We start from the raw sequence: 23,353 nt of genomic DNA on the forward strand, positions 1-23,353 counted from the left end.
CGCATCTGACGAAGTGGGTATTCACCCACGAAAGCTCATGCTCCAAAACGTCTGTTAGTCTATAAGGTGCCACAGGATTCTTTGCTGCTTTTACAGATCCAGACTAACACGGCTACCCCTCTGATACTAGACATAGGTGTTGACCCATACACAGTTATGTAACTAAATCCTCTGTAGCAGTACCATTTATCAACGGCAGAGATGCTGTCTCGTTTCTTTTCTGCAATAGCTTCCTCTTCTTTCTTCTTCTTGATTCTTTCAGCTCGTTTTTCCTTTCTACTTTGCTCTCTTAGATATTCTGCTTTCTTTTCTTTCCATTTTTCAAATGCCTAAAGAAGACCTCAAGTTCATTAGCAAAGTTGCATAACATCTTTGTTCCAAAACGTCCCTTACGTTATAGATATTTTTTATTTCCTGCCCATCCCCCTTTGGATTGCTCATTCACAGGGTTTTAGCTTCACAAAAGATACTGCTACAAGGAGCAAGAAGAATTTACTACTCTCAGCTTGTTAGAAAAGCCTTTCTGCTGCCAACACGTTACTCCGTTGATTAACTATTTTATGTATATGGAACAAAGTGTTTCACATTAAAAAAACCTAAATGTCAATAGAAAAAATGTGTGTATGTGCACAGGATGAGAGATTAGCCCCTGCTACAAAGAAGACAGTCTAGACATGAATTCTCCCAAAGATTGGGATATCCAGCTCTAGGGGTATGGTTTGGGCCCATCTCTTGTTGTTAACTACATTTTTACTAAGGACCCTCTTGAGCTAAGTGTCTGTCAGGTGTAGATTTCTCACTGCCTTTTGAGCTTCTTCTTTCTTCTCTTCATTCTGTTCTGCTGCTCTCTGTTTCTTCAACTCCTCAAGCTTCTTTTTTTCAGCTAGTTTCTTTTTTGCTTCTTTTTCTTTCATTGCCTTCCAGGCTTCAAAAGATGCAATTGCTTCTTCTTTCTTAGTAGCTTCTTTCTACATAAGAAAAGTTTATACTTCAGAAAATGCTGCATTTCCTAAACTCTCAAATGTAGTGTTAGCCAAATAAATAAATGAAAGAAAACTGACTTGCAGAAGACATTCTAAATCAGTGGTTCAGTTGTGATTTCAACTACTGCTCAAGCATGACCAATTTTTGTGACCTATAACATGAGGCTGTTTTCTACAAGACTGATAGCTATAAAAACTACTATGATTCACTTCTGAAGACTGTGTATAAAAAACATTCGTTCTTAAATAATAAATTCTCTTCATTTTTTCCTAAAGAAAATGAACATAATACAATTGCATACATGTTGCTTTAAATGTAGATGCTTACATACAGCTGAATATAGAAGAACCAAGACAGAGCATAAAAATCTTCAGACACGTGACTTTTTAAATTTCATTGCTGAAATACAGACTATCCCATAATCATCATAATAAAAATACAAAGATGGACCCAGACTGTTGGCTGCAGTCAAGAAGCACAAAGTGAAACGTGAAGGGAGCTGCAAAGATAGCTTTAATTTATATGGCATCCAAGAATTTTAAGGGTTCAGGGAAGCACCAGCTACATCCCTCTTTTCCCTAGCCATACTCCCTGTTGCAGCCACAAGGATCAGGACATATAAGAGCTATTACATCAGCTCCACTCCACATAAACTGGAGCAATCTTCTTGTAGCTCGCTATGATGGATTTAGAGATGCTTGTTGATGGTTGAGTGATTGCAAAGAGGCCCCAATGAAGTGGATTTCCACTATTTCATTTCTGTATTTCTTTCCTTTTTTAAATACACCACAACAAATATTGTAATGACATTACTTTACAGAGTGGCAGTTGGCTAGCTCCCATTTAATCAAATATTTAAATTTAAACAAACCTTTTCATTTGCGTTCTTTAAATTTTCTGCTTTGTTCCTTTTAATTCTCTGCAGTTCCAGAAGAAAGACTCTTTTCTTTTCCAACCAATCCTATAAGATTAAGGAAAAAGCTGGAGCTGAAGAGTTTTAAGCAGTAACTAGATCTTGTACCAAAGTAACTGAGTATTATTGACAAAGCAACATCTGGTGTAATGACCATAGGCAATGCTGACAGTATTTCTGTTTTCATATATAACAATCATCATCATTTTATATATGCAAACTATTACTATAGCAATCAGCCCATCTGGGGGAGTGAGGTGTCATTTAAACCACATTCTGAGGATCTGCAGCACAAAAAATATTCTGATCAAAGGTTTCAACTTTTAAGAATAAAAAACTTAAGAAATTAATTAATAACTCTATTTTAACAAAAAGATTTCAGTATGGAAATAAAAGAAAGAGAATGTGAGCATGGATGGGCAGGAAAGAAGGAGGAGCTAACCGGTTGATCTACCTCTAATGTTAAAATCCTGGGGGGTTGGAGGGATGGGAGAGCAGAGCAATACAAATGACAACACTACGTCTCAAAATCTTCAATAGGGCGTCAGAAAAATAGTTGTTTAGGAGCAAAGGAAGCATCCCCATGTATACATGTACGAGAATGAGGTCCAGCTACTAAACCTTTTAATACAAAATATCTACAACCACTATTTTAAGTCGCCCCCGGGTGATTTTTGTTTTAAAAGTATAGAATACATTTTAGCCATTTAGGATCTATAGGATCCTGAAATTTAGTAAAAAAAAAAAAAAAAAAAAAACCTCTAACCTATTACATGTTTAATTCAGAAATATATGCAATGAAAACTCCTCAACCCATTGACTTCAAGGACTATAGACATCCACAAAGTTTTAGAAGTGTGAGAGTGTTTTCAGGATCAGGGTCAAATTTTGTACATTTGTTCATATGTTTAGTATGTTGTACTGAGAAGCTAAAATATCTTAATGAAGACTATTTGACTTTAGAAAGTGGGTATGAGTCAATGAAGACAAAATACTTGAGACAGCATGACATTTAGAACCATTAAACTATTAAGTTAAGTGAATATGATTTTTCTTATGCGGAAATAACTTATGATCAATAGATGGCTATGACCACAGTTGAGATTTATGCTCGCTTTTACTATAGAGGGCAGTAGAATTCAGATAGATTATGCTGCTCCAGGGAAAAATTTAAGATCTGACATCAAGTTCTTTTTACCTTTTCCATTAAACGTGCCTTTGGAACAGAAAATACAGAGAAAAGAATGTATAAGATGTATGGAATACATATTAAAAATAAAAAACAACAAATATAATAATGGAGATCATCTATTGTGTTTAAAAACATTTTGCCACATCAGTAAAAAGAGAGATAAGTTTGTTTCTTTCTCATCTGAATCCACCCTTTGTAGTGAAGCATAATGTTTTAAGAATTAAAAAAAATAAAGTCTTGATTTAAGAAAGGTGCACACAGATATTGAATACAATTAACAGGCTTTTATTCTTATTGGTAGGATCTTCTCATGCAGGCTTTTGATGTGCCAAAATTTACCTGATAAACAGCTGCTCGTAGACTATCTGCTTTGTCAAGCTCAGCACTATATTTTTGTAAGTGTTTATTGTCCAAGACCTTTAATGTTCCCAAGTATTGAGAAGATGTAGTTGTAGATGGAGGGATGGTTTTCCCAGCTTTCTTCAAGTATGTAGAGGACAGAGACCTGTGAAGCATCAATTCATAAATATATCAAAATAAGCTTTCAGTTTCTTACAGTGGATGACAAGCAGAGCGCCTTCTCACTAAAGTTACATCAAGATATTGCTTATAATCCTGTTTTCACAAGCTTATATCTTTCGCGGGGGGCGGGGGGGGAGAGGAGGAGACAGCCTGAATTGTCCATTTCTGCTTTCACATGGATTTTATCAGTACTAAAACAACCTGCAGGACCTACAAAAAATCTGCTAGCCAACCCAGCAGAGAATGTGAACTCCACAAACACAATAATTTCAGTTCAAAAGTATTAGAAGCCCCATATGCTTTAATCTAACAAGAACATGTTGAGACAGGCACAAACTGTTACTCCTGAGGGCATTTTGAGCCAAAAATTAAAAATGCTGCAAAATGTTATTTATCAAATAAATGTAGAGGCTCCAGCATGGCATTGGGGAGCACAGGCCACTGGCTGCACAGAGGTGGGAGATCACTGTGCAGCTCCCCCTTGGGACACGTGACCTGCACCCAACCCTGATACAGAGCAAGGGACCGGACCTGCCCCAGAAACACCCCAGGGCCCTGCCCCTCTGTACCAGATGCACCAGGTGCGGGCAGGCAGGCTCAGCAATGCAAGATCCAAGTGTGGAGGGGCTTAGTGTGGGGGGATCCGGGTGTGGGTTGAGAGGGTTCTGTGTGGGGCAATCTGGGTGCGAGTGACTCAGCGGGGGGACGGGGGGGAATCTAGATGAACAGGGGCTTGTTCGGGGTTTCCGGCTGCAACAGTAATGGGAATCTGCAGGAGTGTCCAGGTGAAGTGGTTGGGGCTCAGCTGGGGTACGTATCTTGGTGTAGGGGGAATAGAGCTTGGTGGGGGCAGTTAGGTGTGGAGGGTCGGTGGGGGAGGGGGTTACATGCTGGGGGAGTGGAGCTCAGTGGGGTGGGGATCCAGGCGCAGCTGGTTGGGGCTCGGTGGGGTGGGGATCCAGGTGGCTCATCGGGGTGGTCCAGGAGCAGGGGTGGGGGAGACTCGGTTGGAGGGACTGGGTATGAGGGGGTCTGGATGCACGGTGTTGAGTGGATGGGGGACCAGCTCCCTTTACAAAGATCCCTCCCCCTGCAGCTGAGGAGCGATGGATGCAAGAAGCAGAGGGGGTGAAGGATTTGCAGAGATTCCTGCAGCTGGGGGAGAAATCTGGGGTCTCCGGACGCTGTGCAGGGGAAGAGGAAGTCCTGTACTCCCCAGCCTAGCTGGGACTAGAAGCTGAGCCCAGCGCAGGGTAGGAGCCACCAGCCAGTCTTCTCCAGTCTTGTCCCCTGCCCCACAGTGATTTACCTCTCTGCCGACTGCCCTAGGCACCTGAAACATACTGCTGGGCAGGGTTGCGTGACCGCTCTTGTGGCTTCCCTATCAGAAAGTCATTTTTCTGCAGGGAAGCAAAGAAATCTGTGGGGGACATAATTCTGCACATGTGCGGTGGCGCAGGAATCTCCCAGTAGTAAAACCGTGGGCCAAAGTCACTTGTGAGTTTCGTGGCACAAATAGATGAAGATTTTGACAAAGGCCCTTGGTGGGTCTGATCTTCCAGTGGAGATGTGGAGAGTTGTCACCCTGCAAAAAAATCTGCACCTCCCCTCCTCCAGCACCCTTCCACAGAAGGCCAGATGTTGGTGACGGGGTGATGATGGGTGTGATGAATGAGTGGCTAGTGTGTGTCGATCATGTGTATATCTTACCTTTCGGAAGAGATCATATCAGATAGGATCAGATTGTAAACATTGACATATAAGTATCGTTTACTTACCTGCTTGATGAAGGTCTCACTTTTTGTGAAAGTGTCTCCTTATATTCAAATTCTTTCTAACAAACCAAAAAGGAAAAATAAAAATATTATACCTGCCGTCAAATAACAAAACCAGTTCTGCAGCATATACTCTGGAAATGCTGTATCAGAAGCTTCATAAAATACAGGAGTGCAAAATACGAATGAAAGGAAGGTGAACAAGTATTTTCTGCCATTCTTTGTGCTTATTATAATCAACAAAATGTAGCCAACATGAAGTTCAGCATGATCTTATAAATAAAGATCAAAATAAAGTATACCGTAATCTTTGTGATAGTTCTTTACACAGAAACATCACTATTCAGTCGGGATTACATTTTAAAAAAGTGTTTAATATAGAAAGAGAAAGTAGATAGTATACAGTTATTATTCATTACTTGTATTACCAGAGTGCTGAACAGTCCTAGTTATGGACCAGGACCCCAGCATGCTGGCTCAAATAGAACAAAAAGACAGTCCCAGCCCTAAAAAGCTTTCAATCTAAGTATAAATATATTCTCTTTTTGCCTTGTACTATAGCTAACACTTACCATAAGCTTTATACAAATCATTGGTGTGAACAGCACTTAAAACATCGTAAATTAGACCTTCTACTGGTATATTAACCTCAACTGATCTAAGACAGTTTATACCTCCTAAAGATCTGACCCGGTTTATTTTAAATTCTAGACGTGGATATAAATAAGGCCAGCAAGCCCAAAGTTTGGTACCTTTTATTTGTTTTTAAATATTCATTGAATGTATGTTCCCCTCATCTTCTCAAAATTGATGCTATTTTACAACAGAATCAATACCAGAAACCAGGCAGTAATAGGTAGCTTCTAATGTTGATTCTATTATAAAATAATATCTGTACATATACAAGATGGAACCAACAAGTTTCATATGATAACTTTTCACTGAAGCTTCCAGGACGTTATTATAAATTATGATACAAAATTATATGTTTAAAAGATACCTTGTCCGAGTCCTCTGAAGTGCTCACTTCTGCCATGTCTTCAGATTTATCATTCAGTGACATTTCCTTTATGCCATCAGCAATGAATTTCTCTTTCAATGTTTGCAAATTTTCTTCAAGCTGGTAATCACTTGACTTCTGTAGTTTTTTAGTTTTCTCATACACTGTAGTCATCATTAGTTCTATCACAGATGGGGATTTTCTGCCATTATTCTCCAATTTCAAATCCCTGCAGTCATCATCTTCTGTTTGATCCTGGCCTAAAGCAAGTCAAAAAACCCATATAGGAGATGAGAAATGAGATATCAAGAGATGTAATTTTTAAGAAAAAATTTCTATATGGTACTTAGAATATTCATGTATGAAAAAGCTTATTAAGCTTAATACAAGACAAATTATCTTCTGTATACTTTAATGACTCACAAAAGTATACATAAAAATCATATTACAAGTTAATATTACTGAAGCAACAAATGTATTTTTTTATTTTAAGGCAAGTAGCAGCAGTTTTGAGATAAAACAGTTCAGCAAAACAGTAAACTATTAGTCACCTGATCAGATCCAGACAAGTTTCTAAGATACGAAGTAACAGTAAGAAACATTTGGATCACATCAAGAGCTACTCTGGTGTTCACTGAAGTATGACGGAGGTTTTTGCAAAACAATGGCAGAAAACACTTTGTATGCTATTTCTGACTCATATACAAATTTTCCCCTTTGCAACAGGAAAATTTTGCTAAGTAGTTGATGGTGGTTTTTTTATGCCAGACTTAAAAAATACAAATCAAAGACTAAATGTATGTCTAACTGGAATAATCATTAATTATCATTCATTTTAAAAAGGCTTTAAACGGGTACTCCTAATGTAATTTACACTGTGATAAATATAGCATTTCTATACCTGTAAAACAAAGACAAATATCAAAAGAAGCCATAGTAACTCTCAAGTTACATTCCTGTGCACATTTTTGGTGGAATTCTGAAAGGAGGAAGTGACAGGGAATTAGCTACGAGATCACTGCAACTATGGAAGGTGGGCTGGGCCTTACAATTTGGAGAGTGTGATCTAAAGACAAAGAATTGGAGATCTCTGTATCCTATAAGGCTTCTATAGGATAACATTTGGACAAGATCTAATTTGAAGTTGTGAAAGCTAAGTCACTGGAAAGTCCATCTTACTAAAGAGAACTCTAATTGTGCACAATTTCTGCATTATTATATAAACAAGTTTGTCTCTCCTGTGGTTAAGTAAAGTTAGCATATTTTATTTGCATATAATTTCCAAATTATAGATATTAAACGAGTTTACAAAAATTAAACTGCAACACTTGCCATTGTCCTATGGAGTTAGAGGACAGGGCACTGGGCTGCAAGCTGGGACACCTGGTTCTATTGCTAACTCTGCCACTGACTTTGGACTTCTGTGCCTCAGTTTGGAAGATGGAGATTACAGTACTATCTTCCCATAGTGCTTTGAGATCTCTAGTTGAAAAATGCTATAAGACAACCATTATTATTGTGATATCTTCCTTGCTAGATCAGACTATAGCACTCCCTCTTAGAACCATTCCACTTGTTCCCTCATCTACAGATACAGTATCAAGTTTACATTTCTCATTTTCTCTTTCAATGCCCTGAACAAGTCTGCCCCAGACTACATCTCAGTATTGTCTGTCTGTTGTAACTGTCCTTCTTCCTTTGTTCCACAGATGCCCTCATCTTCACTACTTCATCTCTTCCTTCCATGCATGGAAAACCTCTCCAGTCAAGTACAATAGGGCTCACCATCCTCTCCATGTTCAAAGCTATCCAAAAGACTTGCTTCACCATAATGCCCACAAGCATTAACCCACATCAAATGTATTCTTCAACCCAGGAGTACAAATTAAAATACAGATATTACATGACACTTACCAGTCATCCCTCAGTTTATATGTTATATCCTTTTTTCCACCCTTTGTCCATCTTGTCTACATTGTAAACTTCTCAGGGCAAGGATGACTACCTTTTATACACATTCTATAACACACAGCACAGCAGGGCCCCATTTAAACTCTATTAATTTCTTCTATGAGTCCGCCCGTGCATCTTATCTATCTGTGTCAGTCTTACAGATTGTAAACTCTTTGGGGCCTGGATTCTCGGTATGTTTGTGTCTTGTACAATGTGGAAACAAAGTAATATTTATCATCCCCATTTAAGCAATAGTAAACAAAAATACAGCGAGGATAAGTAACTTGAGCAAGTTCACAAAATCAGGCATGGAATTCAGGCATTGTAATTTCCACAAGACCATCCTCCCATTATACATGAAATGGTGACCAACAGTTTATCTAGTCAGTTGGTAAAATTGATCTGTGCCTGGAAGGGGTAAAGGAAGATGAGGCAGATTTGAAGGCAGAAGGAGATTATTAATTGAAGAAGTGACTAGATTGGAATGGCGAGGGAAATTCAGGAGCAGTAGTTTAAGCAAGTCTCAAAGATGTTTAGACAGTGTTAAGTACACAGAATATGAGCAAAGGTAGGAGCTCATTTCTCAAACTTTGGTCTGTCTCCCTAAAAAGAATGTTTATCTAGTTCTTACATATCATGCTTTCTGACACTATTCAGAACTGCTTGTAACAAAGAACCTGCAAACAACATCAGTTATGATTTCAATTTGTTAATGTAACTATAGTAAACTTCCAAAAGCCACCTTAGGTTGTGTCAACACTACACACCACTTTCAGCAGTGTGAAGTGTACATGTAGCTACACACCCCAGGAAAAAGTAGGCTGTGCCCACACTGAGGTGTGTAGCTACACGTCAGTGAAAGGCTCTGGCAAGAGGGAGGCAGCTGGTAAATCCTGATACCTCCTCGCTGCCAGAACCTTCCCCCCACTACGAGGAGTCTTTTCATGAAGGGAAAGGCTTCAAGGCAGGAAGGCAGCAAGACACTATGCTACTAAAAATAGTAATGTAGATAGGAAGGCTCAGCTTGGGCAAGTAGAAAAGTCACATACCTACCCACATCCTTTCAGTATGTCTTTACTTGCCTAAGTCATACCCCACTGGCTACACTACTATTTATATTGGGGGGGCTACACGGGTATGTATACTACAGGCCACCAAAAGCGGTGTGTAGTGTAGATGTAACCTTATTGATTACTCCTCTGCAACAAACTGACACCAATAGTACATAATAATGCAGGGGAGATGCATACTGTAGCTAGTCTCAGATTTCTAAAATAAACTTGGGGTTGGATCCACCTCTATCAATGGAAACAGACTACACTGACATCATGGACAGTAGTATCAGGCCCTTAAAAGTTACTTATGCTAATCAATTCTATTATTTCACTGGTTGCACATATTCAAGTATAATGCTTCTATATGAAGTAAACTGATTTATACCTTTGGAAGGAGAGCCTTCGCCACACATTAACAAACTGGAGTCTCCAGATATTTCATCAGCTGAATGAAAATGAATAGGGAATGGTGGTGGAGGGCTTGTTAGCCATGGACCCTTAAAGCAGAAAGTGACAGCATAAGCAATATGAACAATTCACACCAAATCAAAATCAGTTAACTTGCTTTAAAACATAGTTTTCTATGCAATATTTATTTGAAATTCCTTAAGAAAAATATGGCTACTGTTTAAATTAAAGGAGATGTAAAGGTAAACAAACAGATTTTAAAAAGAGTGTAAACTCATTACACATTAAGGTCAAATCCTGCCCTTAATAATGAAGTAGATGGCTTGTCTATACTGCCCCACAGTTTGGACTACAGGAGTGTCAAAAGAAGTGACGTTAATGCAAACTAGGAACCTTTTAGTTGTGCCTGCAACATTCACACAGGGGAGAAACAGAACAGGACTTTGGTGCCCATTGCTAGCCACACCCCCTTCGTCCCAAATGTGGAGCAGTAGACATGGCCAAAGAAGATCAAAGATGCTGTCAGCTGTACCTTCTGCCATAAGAATCCTGCAGGCACAATTAGGCACTTTTCCAATGACAGGACACAAAAACAAGGAGTAGTGTTCAACCTGCTGCTGTTCCTCTGAATACTGCTGATAAGTAGCATATATACTAGTCAGTTTGAGACTCAACATAGGCCACTACCCTTCCTCTGTGGAAAGGTTCTGCATGCTGACATGGTAACTAGTTGTACTGCCTAGAGCATTTTTCTATCTTATGGAAGAAGGATCCTGTCCCCTCTGATCTTCTTTCCACACCATCATCCACCAATTTTGAGAAAACAAAATTAATGCAGTCATCTTTAGGTCTCTGTTCACAGCATAAAGAAATCTTTACATACAACTTATTAGTCATGTTACATTGCTGAAGAAAAATGCGCATGAAAAGAGATAGAACTTTTTTATAACAACATACCTCTAGGCTTGGAAGGATTAGATTTTTACTGGTAAATGTCAATTTCACTTTGCACACACAAATCCACTAAAAATATTTCCATCAATAATAATAAAAATTTACAGATGGGTAAAGTAAAAAAAACCACTGCTGTTATTTGTTTTGTATATTTAGACATATGATGTTGACAATTTATGTTTTAATGGCTATAAAGCTTTAATTTTCTGAACCTTAAGGCCTACTGTCATCAAATAATTACTGTCTGACCCCCCCACCACATTGTCTGGCTCCATCCATAATTTCCTGCAACAGTGAAAATTTAAACAGCTAAATAAAAAAAATTGCTTAAAACCCATAATTTTGCAAAACCATAAAAACTAAAACCAATAAAAATGGGAAAAATGCTTTAAAATAAACACTGATATTATCCACTGAAATTATAAAAAATAAAGATCAAATTCTGCCAATACTACATACCACAAATTCTGCCAATACTAATGACCTATAGTTGAGAACTACTTCCTTGTAGATCAATAAAGAGATACAGCAAGGCAACAGAATGCTCAAAGTTGCAGATGTAGGAGACTATTTCCCACAGAAGCTCTACTTTTTCAATCCACGGAGCCTCTAATGCAGATTATGTTATTCCACAGTCTAGAATAGGCAAAACATACGTAGAAAAAAAAACAGATAACTATGCACAAATATAACAGATACTACAATAATTCTCTTACCTCAGGACTAGGGCTTTCAGCAAGTGCCCTTTTCTCAGATGTTGTTATTATGTCACTCAGCCTAGTTAGGGAGGATGGTGCAGAAAATGAAGATAATCTGTAACTAGAAGAAGCCTTATCTTCTGCTCTGGCAACATCTTTGTCTTCTACATGGCTGCTCTTTCTTAAGACACTTCTTGGTTGAGGTGATGGTTTATAATGATCATCCAGTGCAGAAATGCTGACATTCTCAGCTGACAATAAATGTTGTTATTATTTCAACATCATCCACTAAAAATACTTTGGAATATTATTTTGTCAGTTTAGGTATAACTAACATTTTCAGATGAATCCCTATCTTCAGTAAATAAGCAGCAGTCACAGCAGGTCAATGACCATGACATATTATTTAAAAAAAGATGAAATGTCCTGAGGCTCTTACCACAATGAAGATGAAAACAACAAAACCAGAACAAATGCAGCCAACTATATGAGAGAGAGAGTTAAAAAACATGTCTTCAGAAATTTTAACCAAAGTTTTGAAGCTTTGAATGCAATGTAAAGACACAGGCCAGAAGTTCATCTTTCAATTTGTGATGTTCTGTGTACATATTTAGATATACCCTTTGAGTATTATACTTGGGTGTTTATCTGGGGCCAGGAAGACAACCCTAATAGACTGGATAAACCTAATAAAGGCAGCAAAAAACCAGCATCAGTCTAACGCAGCACTGCTGTGGGAAGACCTTCCATTGTGATCCTTCTCTATTCTTTCTATACGTCCACTAGACTTATTACATGAACCCACGTGCTTCCCTCTGCGCAGGGCAGAATAGATCAAATTTGTGGGGAAAAAATAAATGCAGAGAGAAGGGTGGTGGGAGGAGCCAGGTGACTATTGGGATACTTGCCCCCTTCTATGCATCTATCGCTGTACTTTTTGTAAAAAGTTCAGGGCTCAGCAGTCACAAAGAAATAAAGTGTGCTGTCAAGGAACAGGGTGGAGGAAACTGGGAACAGCCACTACAGTTAGCATTTTCCCAGACAAGTTGCAGAGCCTTCAAAGCAGTGCTAAATTAATGCCTTTTTTCAAGAAGAACCTCATTTTCCTCAATCCACAGCTGTCCTCAGACAACTAGTGGCAGTACAGCTATCCTGCCTGACATCTTTCACAAGGACTAGATTCAAACAGGGGACACTGAAATGTGTTGCTTGGTGTGCTTCTCTGCATGCTAACCCATATCCAAAATGAATCTCCAAACCCAGAGCTAGCCATGGAAGTATTTGCGTCAGGGTATGGCTACATTAAAAATTTCAAAGCGCTGCCCCGGCAGCGCTTTGAAGTATGAGTGTAGTCAGAGCCGCGGCGCTGGGAGAGAGCTCTCCCAGCGCTGCTTGTAAACCACATCCCTTATGGGTGTAGCGCGCAGCGCTGGGAGTCCCGCGCGCAGCGCTGCCACCCTGATTACACTGACATTTTACAGCGCTGCATCTTGCAGCGCTCAGGGGGGTGTTTTTTCACACCCCTGAGCGCAAAAGTTGCAGCGCTGTAAAGTGCCAGTGTAGCCAAGCCCTGAGCATTAGGAAGTAACAGTACAATTAGGGAGACCAGACCGCAAGTGTGAAAAATCGGGATGGGGAGGTAACAGGAGCCTATATAAGAAAAAGACCCAAAAATCAGGACCGTCCCTATAAAATCAGGACATCTGGTCACCCTAAGTACAATGGCTGTGCAAGTACAATGGGTGTGCTTAGTGCCGTTTTCTAAAATATCATTTCATAAACCCTACAGTGCAAACAAGGGTGAAATTTATCTCAGTGCACAGGGCTCATCAAGGCCATCCACACTGTTTAAACACTAAATAAACTCTTAAAGGGAGGAAAGACTTCCAAATAAATAAAGTGAATTTGTCCTCAATAAGCCATTAGAATAGCAAAGAAAGAGGCCAAGCTTATCCTTCATTAGAGGAAGTCACTGACCAAAGATGAGATCAAATTGTCTAAACATGAGATAATTTAAAATTGGTTGCCTGTTGGAGAGGAGAAGCAGGTGTCTGTGTACTTGCTTTTTAGATAAAGGCCGTCTGAACTTGTGTCTGTCCAAAGAAAGATTTTCAGATTAAAGTACTTGAAGCTTTGCTGCCACCGTGTGTGTGGAAGTGGGGAATTACAAAGTGTTTGCTACTGTTCATCACACACCACTCATTGCAGTTTGTATTTTACCATCATTAATAGTAAATGGGCCATGGATTTATCTCAAGATAAAATATCATTGATATGTGGCAAGTTACTGCATGGTAAACCAGGGTCTGAATCAACAGCGCACAAACTTGCCACACAGTAATGTCACCTGTAGACACTGCTACAGCGTAAAATCCCAGAGTGCGGCTTACTATATACTACTCTCTGTTCTCTCTTTCTGACATAGTCTATCATGTCATTTCAGCAATCTTCTATTTGCCTAGAATGTCAGTTTATCTAGTTACTTATGGCGGGCAGTTGCAGAATATTAAAAGGAGCACCTAAAAAATGAGTTAAAAACTCTGATCCTCTTTGATATTAAAGATATTGAAACCACACCCTATACTGAAGTCTAAACAATTCTAACATTTTCATTTCCAACATTAGATTCGTTTAAAATTATAATAATACAAATACACAAATAGCAGTAACAGTATTCAAGGGCCTTCTTTTTACCTGATGATATATTTTTGATTCTTTGCTCCCTTAGCTTTGGTACTGGTTTGTTTTCAAATTCATGCTGAGTAATTTCTTCTCTTTCATTTTGCAGTACAGCCATATGTGATTCATTACAATGATCACCTTCATTACCATGATAAGTTAATTTTTCAATGAATAAACATTCTGTTTCATCTTCTCTGTCACCACTCAAGTTTTGGCTTTTCAAAACTGTCATCTGTTGAAGTTTCTCTTCATGTAATAGTGAAGTCAAGTCATCAGCAATTTCACTTTTCAAAAGGGCCTTTTTCTGAGTAGTCTCATCATCTGAGAGGGTAATATCAAAGGCCACTGATTTCTTATTTGTGTTTTCAACATCTGAATTATTTTCAGGAAGTTCTTCTAGAATACCCAAAAACAATATATTTTCATCAACTTCTATATTAGATTTGTATTTGATGTATAAAAGGGATACAGCAATCTCATATTTTAAATCATACGAAAATTCTTTGTACAGTTCTGCTCTGGCCAACACCTCTGACCTTAACTCCTATTATCTTGCCCCCAATTTCACTGATCTTGACTTAATTTGTTTCTTTTTCCCAGTCCTGTCTCCTGCCTTTTTCTATTCTGAAACCTATGCATAGAATGCCCTCCCAGTCTTCATTAGTTAATTCCTGCCATCACCAGATTCAAGTTCCTTCTAAAACCCTACTTCTCCAAGCAGAAGCATAAAGATGGACACATACTATAAAACGAGCAAGCATGGGATCTTATTACTGGAACTTTTGTGATTCCTCATGCCCCTCTATGTTACACTCACTAGTTGCATCCACAAGAAATTTACATTGTAAACTTCGCAAATAAGACATGGTCTCTGACCTATTCTGTACAACACCCCGAAGCAGAGACGGCCTTAGAGGTAGACCACCCAGGCACAGAGAGCTGTGTGCTGCTGGCGTAAAGTCAGAAATTGCTCTCGGCTAGCAGCTGAGTGATGGGTGGCAGGGGTTCCTAGATTTCTCCCTTCTTACTCCTGGCATAGGAACCTGGGTGGGTGAGGAAGCGGTGATGCACACATACTGCTTATCCCCTCTAACCCAATGTTCCTTCATATCCCCCTAACGGGTTGTGAGGAGGGGAGCAAGCAGCAATATTAAGCGCTCTGTGCGTCCAGGTCAAACTTTCCCCACCTGGGCTGTGCTGTGAAGCAGGCATCAGGAGCTGCTACTCTTCTGCTCTCTTCTTACTCAGCCCAGATAGGGAAAGTTTGACCTAGATGCACAGAGCCCTGACATCACTCCTTGGTCCCCACATCACAGCCGCCTAGGAGTACATGGAGGAACAGCATTTGGGGGAGCAAGCAGCAATGCCTGCTGCTCCACGCGTCCACTTCAGTTTCTCCACATGGGTTAGGAGGGGAGTGCAGGGCTTAGGGACACAGAAGGGGGGTGCAGGGTCAAAGGGTGCACAGTGCATGGGTTAGAAGTCAGAGCGGGGTGGGCAGCCCGGGGAGCCCATAGGGCCCAAGGCAATGGGCGGCACTAACAGGGGCCAGATGCAATAGAGGGTCACCATGCCCATGGGGGCCAGGGAGACCAAAATACAAGTTTTCCCAGAGCGCCATTTTCCCTAAGGCCGGCCCTGCCACAAAGTACAGTTTTGATTAAGAAAGCTGTTTTATAGAACCTTGCCTGTCATTACTGTTTGATCTGAGTTGTTTCACGTAAAAAAAAAAAAAAAAAAGTGTGTGTGGGGGGGCACTAAAGAACACAGTAGTATCAAAGTAACTTGTCAAATGCAGAAAGGGACCTGCTGTGGAGTCTGTCTGTAAAGGAAAGTCTGGGCCTTTGCAGATCAGTTTAATCTAAAAGATCTGACAGATATGGTGAGTAAAAACCAGGTATCACATGGATGAAGTGTCTTAAAAGTAATTTATGACATTTAAAAGGACAAATTTCCTTTAAAGAGACAGGACCCCAAGCAGGGAGGCAACTGATTCATTAGGGCTTTGTCTGTAGAAAAAAGTAAAAAAAAATCCTTAAAAATTATATAGACCCTAGACTCAGGAAAAACAAAGGTCCAATCTTGCACCTTCTGATGTCAATGGGAATTCTGTCTTAACTTTATTGAGCAGGACAGGGTACATAATTTAGGAATAGTTGTAACGTGGAATCTTGGTACATTAAACCGTATTAGCTCCACAGGATCTTTAGTGATCTATCAGCGAAGGGTGGGAGGGGGAGAACACAAAACTGCTGCTATTTAACATACCATCTTCATCACTGTCAAAGTCATCTGAGTATTCAACAGTTTGCTGTCTTGCTGCACGAGCAGAAATTGCTTCTTGTAGCTCATTCTGAAATATTTTAATAGATAACTTTTATTCAAAAGGAAAGATCCATTACTTCAAGTTCAACTCTCATTCTTCTCACTAACAAAAAATGTTTTGGGACAGTAACAGAACTGAATCTTTGGGGGTGAGGATGTAGTACAGTGTTTCCCAACATTTTGAAAGCTGATGCACCTTTCAGGAAAACACCACCAACTGAACACACCCTCACCACCACCCCCACCCCATATCCTTGCCATCTACTGATAAAAGTCTATGCATCTTAGGGTACATGTACACTACGCGATAAATCGATCCCCGATTGCTCTCCTGTTGACTGCTGAACTCCAGCTCGGTGAGAGGCAGAAGCAAAGTCAATGGGGGAGCTGCGGCGCCACAAAGATGCAAAGTAAGTAATTTTAATTTGATCTAAGACACGTCGGCTTCAGCTATGCTATTCTTGTAGCTGAGGCTGTGTATCTTAAATCGATCCCCACCCAGTGTAGACCAGGCCTTAGTTTGTATATCTTTTGAGTAACACCTCCAGCCCCTTTGAACTTTGTGTTCCCTCTTCCCCAGTGGACTTACCCAGTCGCTTTTGACTGGGAGTCAGAAGATATGGCCCATTTCTGATATTGCCTGCTGTGTGACATGGGGTAAGTCACTTCAGCCCAGATCCAAAGGGACTTAGGAGCTACAGTGCTGTGACAAGGCCTTACTTTTAGGTGCCTTGGAAAGCACTGGAATCCACAAAGCCTGAGTGTAGGCTCCCTACACAATGAATGGGGAGAGATAAGCATTTAAGAATGGGAGCCACAAAAGCAAACATATTAGGCAGCTCCCCTCCTAAGCTAGTCAATAGAGTTTTCTTGCTCAAAAATTACCAGCCACTAGCAACACGGAAGCAGTTAGAAGCTCTAATAAAGTGCATATAATCTTCATTAATGTGCTTTCACAAAGATGCCACATAGATCTTTTCAGGTCCAACAGAATCTAGCTAGAAAATACCTACCCATCATCAGATCCTTTATTTTCGGCAGCAGATGATGTAAGAAACAAATAAAAATACACTACACAAACTACACAGCAGGTGACTGAGGAAAAGAAAAACTTTGTCCTGAAGACATTTTGTGGTGCTTCTAAGATCTCCTGTTAGGTGTGTGTATATATCTTCTAAATCTCAGTCACCTGCTGTGTAGTTTGTTACTAGACAGGACGCATCTTCTGTAAACATCACCTCCAACCTTCAAAACTTAAATCACGCAGAGATTTATGCATGTGCTCATCTTCAAGCATACAACAAATCCCATTGATTTAGAAGTTAAGCATGTGCTAAAATCTTTTTATGACCAATACAAAGCTATTGTATCAAATTGGCTGCATGCAAAAGTTACCCACCCAGGATTTGTAGTCTGAAGTTCCTTGCTTTTAACTGGTTTAAAACAGATATTTTATTTTAATCAAGGACAATTCTTGTGTACATTTAGGAGATCAAGAAAACCTCAGTATGATTTTTCTAAAGAAGTACACAGAAACTAAATGAGAATGTCAATTCCACTTTTAAGATAGGAAAGTATACGCATTGAAGTTTTTGCTTTTCTGGCATATTGACAGCAGAGTTGTTTTTGCTGCTAACCTTAGTAACACAAAGGCCATGTCTACAGTAGAAACTTTAGCCAGTATAGTAATGTCGTTTAGGAGTGTGATTTTTGGTGACATTTCTACACTGGCAAAAAATCTACTGTATATGTACCTGCATAAAAGTGCTTTTACTTCACTTGTCAAACTGGTATAGATTATCCTGGTAAGAGCACGGTTGTTTTCTTTACTAGGATAAGCTGTACACTAGGAGGTTTGCCAGTTTAGCTAGTGCAGAGTTGGCTGATTTTTTATCAGATAAGGTGGGGTAAAATAGTTTACCTGAAAAGTGGTTCTTTTGGAGACCTTGGGGCTCTTGGTATATGCTAAAGTGGTGCCAATATCTTCATCAGACATGGTGGGGAAAAGATCTGGAGAAATGACTCTTATGCAGGTTCTCCTCGTTTTCACGCCCTGAGCTCGCTGCTCCAGCGAACTCAAATCTCTCCTGAGGGTTTAAACAATGGAGCAGAGTGATTAAAGCGAGGATTTGTCTGACCCTCCGCTCGGGCTGCCCCGGGGCGCTGCAGGAGGCGCCGGCATGCGGCGGAATCAGCCCGCCCCGGGCAGGTCTGCGCTGCAGGGCGCACACGAGCTCTGACCCACGGAAACCCAGCCCCGGGGCTGGACCGCCCGGGGACAGCGCCCCCTCCCCTGCCCCACAAGCCGGGCCCTGCGGCCGCCCCTCCACAGACGGGTCCCACCTCCTGTAGCTGCCTATCCCGTGCCCGCGCGGACCCGTCCGAGGGGGGGTCGCTCTAGGCTCCTCCCGTCGCCGTCGCAGCTGCATTGACCGGAGAGGCGGAGACTGAGCCAGCCAGCCCGCGCGGCCATACACGTTACCTAGCAACCCACCAACACAGGAAGTGACCGCATAGGCCGAGCCTCTGCTACTAGGGGGGCAAAGCCGCGCCCCCTCCCCTGCCAGTCGGGAAGGGGCTACGGTCACGTGTCTGGCTCTGTTCCTAGAGTCCAGGACCCGGATGGTTCCCCGCCCCCTGCTTAGAAGCGAATCGGAGCCGGGCGGGGGAGGGCCGGTGCGGAGAGTGGGGTACCCCTAGGGCCCCGCCTCTGCAGCAGATTTGCCGGGTTTGTTTAATAGTGTCAGGGCTGCAGAGAACGGAGGTGATCGGGACACGTCAGGTCCTGGGCTGAGCTGGTCAGATGCTGGCCGTGAACGTAGCTAAGCAGAATGACTGGCTGCACCTTCACACGCTCCATTTTGCATCCCTGTTAAGTCTTACCCATTAACGCTTACTAAGTGCTTTTCCTCTTCTCCAAGTGAGTCCGGACACCTCACACGTTCTTGAAGGCCTGTGCAACTTCGTTAAACTAAATTGCCGCTGCACTGCAGCTTTTGTTAATTACAACGAACCTCCTTTATCTCAAAACCCAAATATCCAGTCGATCCAACGCTTCTATGGAAAGATGCACAAACAGTTGTGTCTCTATTTGCACGGGAAATTATAACCAGTGTAGGGGCAAAGTTGGTGTTTGTGCATACAAGTGCCATTTAAACACCTAGTTATTCACATATGTGAATTCCATAATTGTACACACAACAGCCAACATGCAGTTGCAAATACATTTTTGCCCATGAAACTTGGACCTCTGTTTTTGAGCATTTGGTTCTTAAGCTGTATGGTCTGCTGCAGCTAGGCACAGGCTTTGCTTGGACCAAACTTCACCCTAATTCATGTTTTGTACAAGCGGGGGGAAGTCAATGGGATTTGTCAGGATTGACCTGAAGGCAGAACCTAACTCCTCCCTTTCTTAGGGTTGATGGAAAGCATGGGTACATGTAATAGGGGTTTGAGTCTCAAATAATTCAAAGTATTCAGCTTCCATTTTCTCTAAAACGATAGCAGTGCAACCTTTGCTAAAAACAATTCATGCCTGAATGAGTGGTCAATTTGCAAAGGAGTATTAATTCTTCTAGGGCTGTCTGTTGTGAGTGTAGCTAATCTACTGTATGAGCTGGTTTATGATTGCAAGAAGGCAAATCCTCAGAATGCTGCAGCGGTACTTAAGTCATCTATATTTGAAGAAAACTTTGCACTTCACTTTAAACCATTTAATTTAAAACTTCACAAACACATGGATACTGATCATTCTCTTTTTATTAAATCTATTATATTCACATTTTCTCCCTCCAAATTAAATGTTGATGATTTCTTCTCTCTAGAATAAGCCTGTTTTTAATCATTCCAGAGCTTCAGTCATCTTAACAACAACCTGACATTTTTAATATTGTTAAAAGACATTTGTATTATATTTGCTTATATTAATCTTCCCTAAACAAACATATTTTGTAGGAAGAAAATCTAATTAAATAATGAATTGGACAGAACCCACAGCTTTAGGTTTTTTTCTTGTTTATTAATACGGAGTGAAGTTTTGAAAGCAACTCTGTTGCAGACACCGGAGGTGCCCAAGGCAAACAACAGTGATTCGTGCCCGGAGTGCTTTAGCCCCAATAAACTCACCAGAGGGAGAAGCAAGCAAAGTTTATTTGAGATCTCAAAGCGGGGCTGGGAGACTTAGTACGCCTCAAGTCCAGCCCAGCTAAAACAAGCAGTCTGTTCCTTTATATCCATGAGAACTTTTCTTGCTGACTAGCAAGCCCCCGTTTCCCCTCCCTCTTCTGTCCGGCTGCAGCATTCTTTTCTCACACACTTCTTTCTCCCCCCGTAGCAGTTACGTAAGCGCAGGTGCATTAAGTAAACTTGGCCGCGGCAGCTCGTTAGTAAGTTTTCCTTCTGCAAGTTATCTTGTCCTTCTGCTAAAGGTGCACAGGCCTCATTATTTCTGCTTTAGACCAATTAGAACTGTTGCAACTGATAACGGCTGTTACTCCTGGCCTTTCCCATCAGCCAGCCTTTTAGGTCGATTAGAGTTCAAACATGGAAGGACTTTTGCTCATCTGAGGCCTAAACAGGGAGACTTTATATCCTTATTGCCTTCCACTTTTCCACATTACTTAGGGTTATGCTTAGTGACACCAACAACTCTGTAGTGCTAGTGTGTGATTGCTAAGGAAAAGGTTTGGAGCTGAAATGGAACTCTAAAGACTAATATTAGATTTGAATGTATAATACATTGTGAGTAACTTAATCTATGTTTGTGCATGGTCTGAGCAGTTTACAAAGTTGCCAAGTTTAGTTATTTGAAATCATAGAATAATTTGTGGTTATAGATTACTCATAATGTGTAAGTAATAATGCTTCATACTCCAAACTCTTAAATTTTGATTGTCTCTTTTACTTGAATTAGAATAACTATTGGAATGAGGTTTCTAGTGCAAACAATCATATAAACAAGTTCAACATTTGGTTTCTGCCAATGTACTTCTATATTCACTTAAAATGTAATGCTTCTGCAAACATTCAGTAAACTAATTTGCTAGAATATTCACAGGAAGTGAACAACAAGGGGCTCAACAAAGTCTAAGTAACTTCCATCTTTAATTCAAATAAATATTTGCAGGTAATTTTGAAGAATTTTCACTGTTCCACTTAATATAATATGATAACATGCAGATCTTATGCCTTATCTTTTGGGGAATTTAGTTGCAGTTTCAATCTTTGATATAGCTGAATGAACATAAACCCATAGTATAAAGCAGGAAAGCTGCCTTTTGCACCAGTAGCAGCAGGGGTAAATTCTACTGGTTCAAATTGTTGCTTTGCTTGTCTACATTAGAGGTTTACATCAATGCATTTAAGTTCACGTGTGAAATAAGGGCTAATTCCAAGTGCGGACAAGGGTGAATAAAAATCAGTGATTTTTTTTTAAATCAAGTCAAATTTTTTTCTTTAAATTGGATTTTTTTGATAAAATGCTTTTAGAGAAAAAACCTATCTAAAGATAATATATCTCAATTAAAACTATAACTCAGCGATCTCATCCTGGAATAGGGGTTATAAAATCTAATTCTATAGTGTGAGACAATATAATTATGTAATGTTTCAGAAAAGTTTTGTAAATGAGTTCCAATAGTTCATGGATTAGGGATCCAATCTTATGGGGCTCTAGGGACTTCTGCATATATTATTTAGGTTAAACTTTCTATCTACCCAATGGAACTCAGTACTCAGTTTAGAAGATACCATCAGAGATGCTTAGTTTTGCAGTTCTCAAACTGTGGATTTGTCTCTTCAAAGATAACATGCTTTTTAACAGCAAAAATGTTTTTAAATAAATAAATATATAGAGGTGAGAAATAACAGATCTCAACCTTATTGTCCCTCTCTGTATCTTATGCCCTTAAAGTCAATGAACAGAAAATTGTTGGGGGCGGAATAGATCTGGACAAAGAGAAGAAGTCTGGAGATAAATGTGAGAAGGAAGGGACAGGCAGTAGAAACAAAAGTGAAACTGTTTGAGCAGCATATTCCAGAAGTCTTGAGGTTTTTGGGTGTGGCCTTCACTGATTTGAGAGCTATCATACCATTCTCACTAGAAGGGAAAATCTATAATGGCAGCAGGCCATAAAAGAGACTGAGTTTGGGAATATTTTAATGAATTTCCTCTACTTGTGGGTAAGAGGCATGCGTGCAAAATGCAAACAGTGCAACAAAGAAATGCAAGGCCTGATTGCCCAAATGAAACAACATCATGAGATGTGTTCCTTCTCAGGAGGAAGCTGCACTGAACATGATTAAAGGAACATGTCTGAACATGCAGGATCTTCAGGTTGGTAAACTTCTTTATTTCATACTCCTTTCTTAAGGTCTGCCTGTCTTCCTTCTGGACTATTCTTGAATTCTCATGTTTGAGCAAAAAATATAGTTGTTACTCTATGATACTATCATTTTAGACGCAGTTGTGATAAAAAAATAAATAGCTGAAATAAGCAGACCTTCCTTTTACAATTTCACCTTTAAAGTAGTACTGTATTCACTGACACTCAATGAGCAATACTAAATGAACAGTATGGTAATAATAATTAAATAACTGCATTGACTTGTTGGTGTCACTAGGCATAACCCTAGGTAACTCAGGTGGGAGGAAGGCCACGAGTGTCGATGAAGCCCTCCTGTTTTAGGCCAAAGCGAACCAAAGCCCCTCCATGTTGAACTCTACTCGACCTTGTAATAAACGTCTGTCTCAGATCTGGACTTAGAGTTCAACATCTGAGTGTTTACTGAACCTCCCCCAAGCTTATACCTAGCTTGGATTTTATCTCGCTGCCACCAACTAGGACTATTTAGGGTTCCTAGTTACCCCGAGTCACCCCAACCTTTCCCTGGG

The 23,353-nt window shown here is 40.3% G+C and overlaps 1 protein-coding gene across 5 annotated transcripts in view; it reads right to left on the reverse strand.

The window, feature by feature from the left end:
* Positions 1-18,868, reverse strand: part of MAP9 (microtubule associated protein 9) — a 30,979-nt gene extending 12,111 nt beyond the window's left edge. For 2 of the 5 annotated variants that reach the window (XM_032779122.2, XM_032779119.2), the window contains exons 1-12: positions 18,805-18,854; positions 18,383-18,548; positions 16,405-16,489; positions 14,149-14,532; positions 11,473-11,705; positions 9,780-9,891; positions 6,387-6,646; positions 5,390-5,445; positions 3,429-3,594; positions 1,856-1,945; positions 804-968; positions 184-329 (exon numbers count right to left, since the gene is read on the reverse strand). In XM_032779122.2, coding sequence (XP_032635013.2) covers positions 184-329; positions 804-968; positions 1,856-1,945; positions 3,429-3,594; positions 5,390-5,445; positions 6,387-6,646; positions 9,780-9,891; positions 11,473-11,705; positions 14,149-14,532; positions 16,405-16,489; positions 18,383-18,457 — 1,772 coding nt within the window. In that variant the 5' untranslated portion in view covers positions 18,458-18,548; positions 18,805-18,854. Of the gene's footprint in view, positions 1-183; positions 330-800; positions 969-1,855; positions 1,946-3,428; positions 3,595-5,389; positions 5,446-6,386; positions 6,647-9,779; positions 9,892-11,472; positions 11,706-14,148; positions 14,533-16,404; positions 16,490-18,382; positions 18,549-18,804 lie in introns of those variants that run through there. The other 3 variants (XM_032779120.2, XM_032779118.2, XM_032779121.2) reach the window with 3 other exon arrangements.
* Between the last annotated feature and the right edge of the window lie 4,485 nt (positions 18,869-23,353).

Source organism: Chelonoidis abingdonii, chromosome 5, assembly GCF_003597395.2.
Source record: "Chelonoidis abingdonii isolate Lonesome George chromosome 5, CheloAbing_2.0, whole genome shotgun sequence".
NCBI classification, from domain to species: Eukaryota; Metazoa; Chordata; order Testudines; family Testudinidae; genus Chelonoidis; species Chelonoidis abingdonii.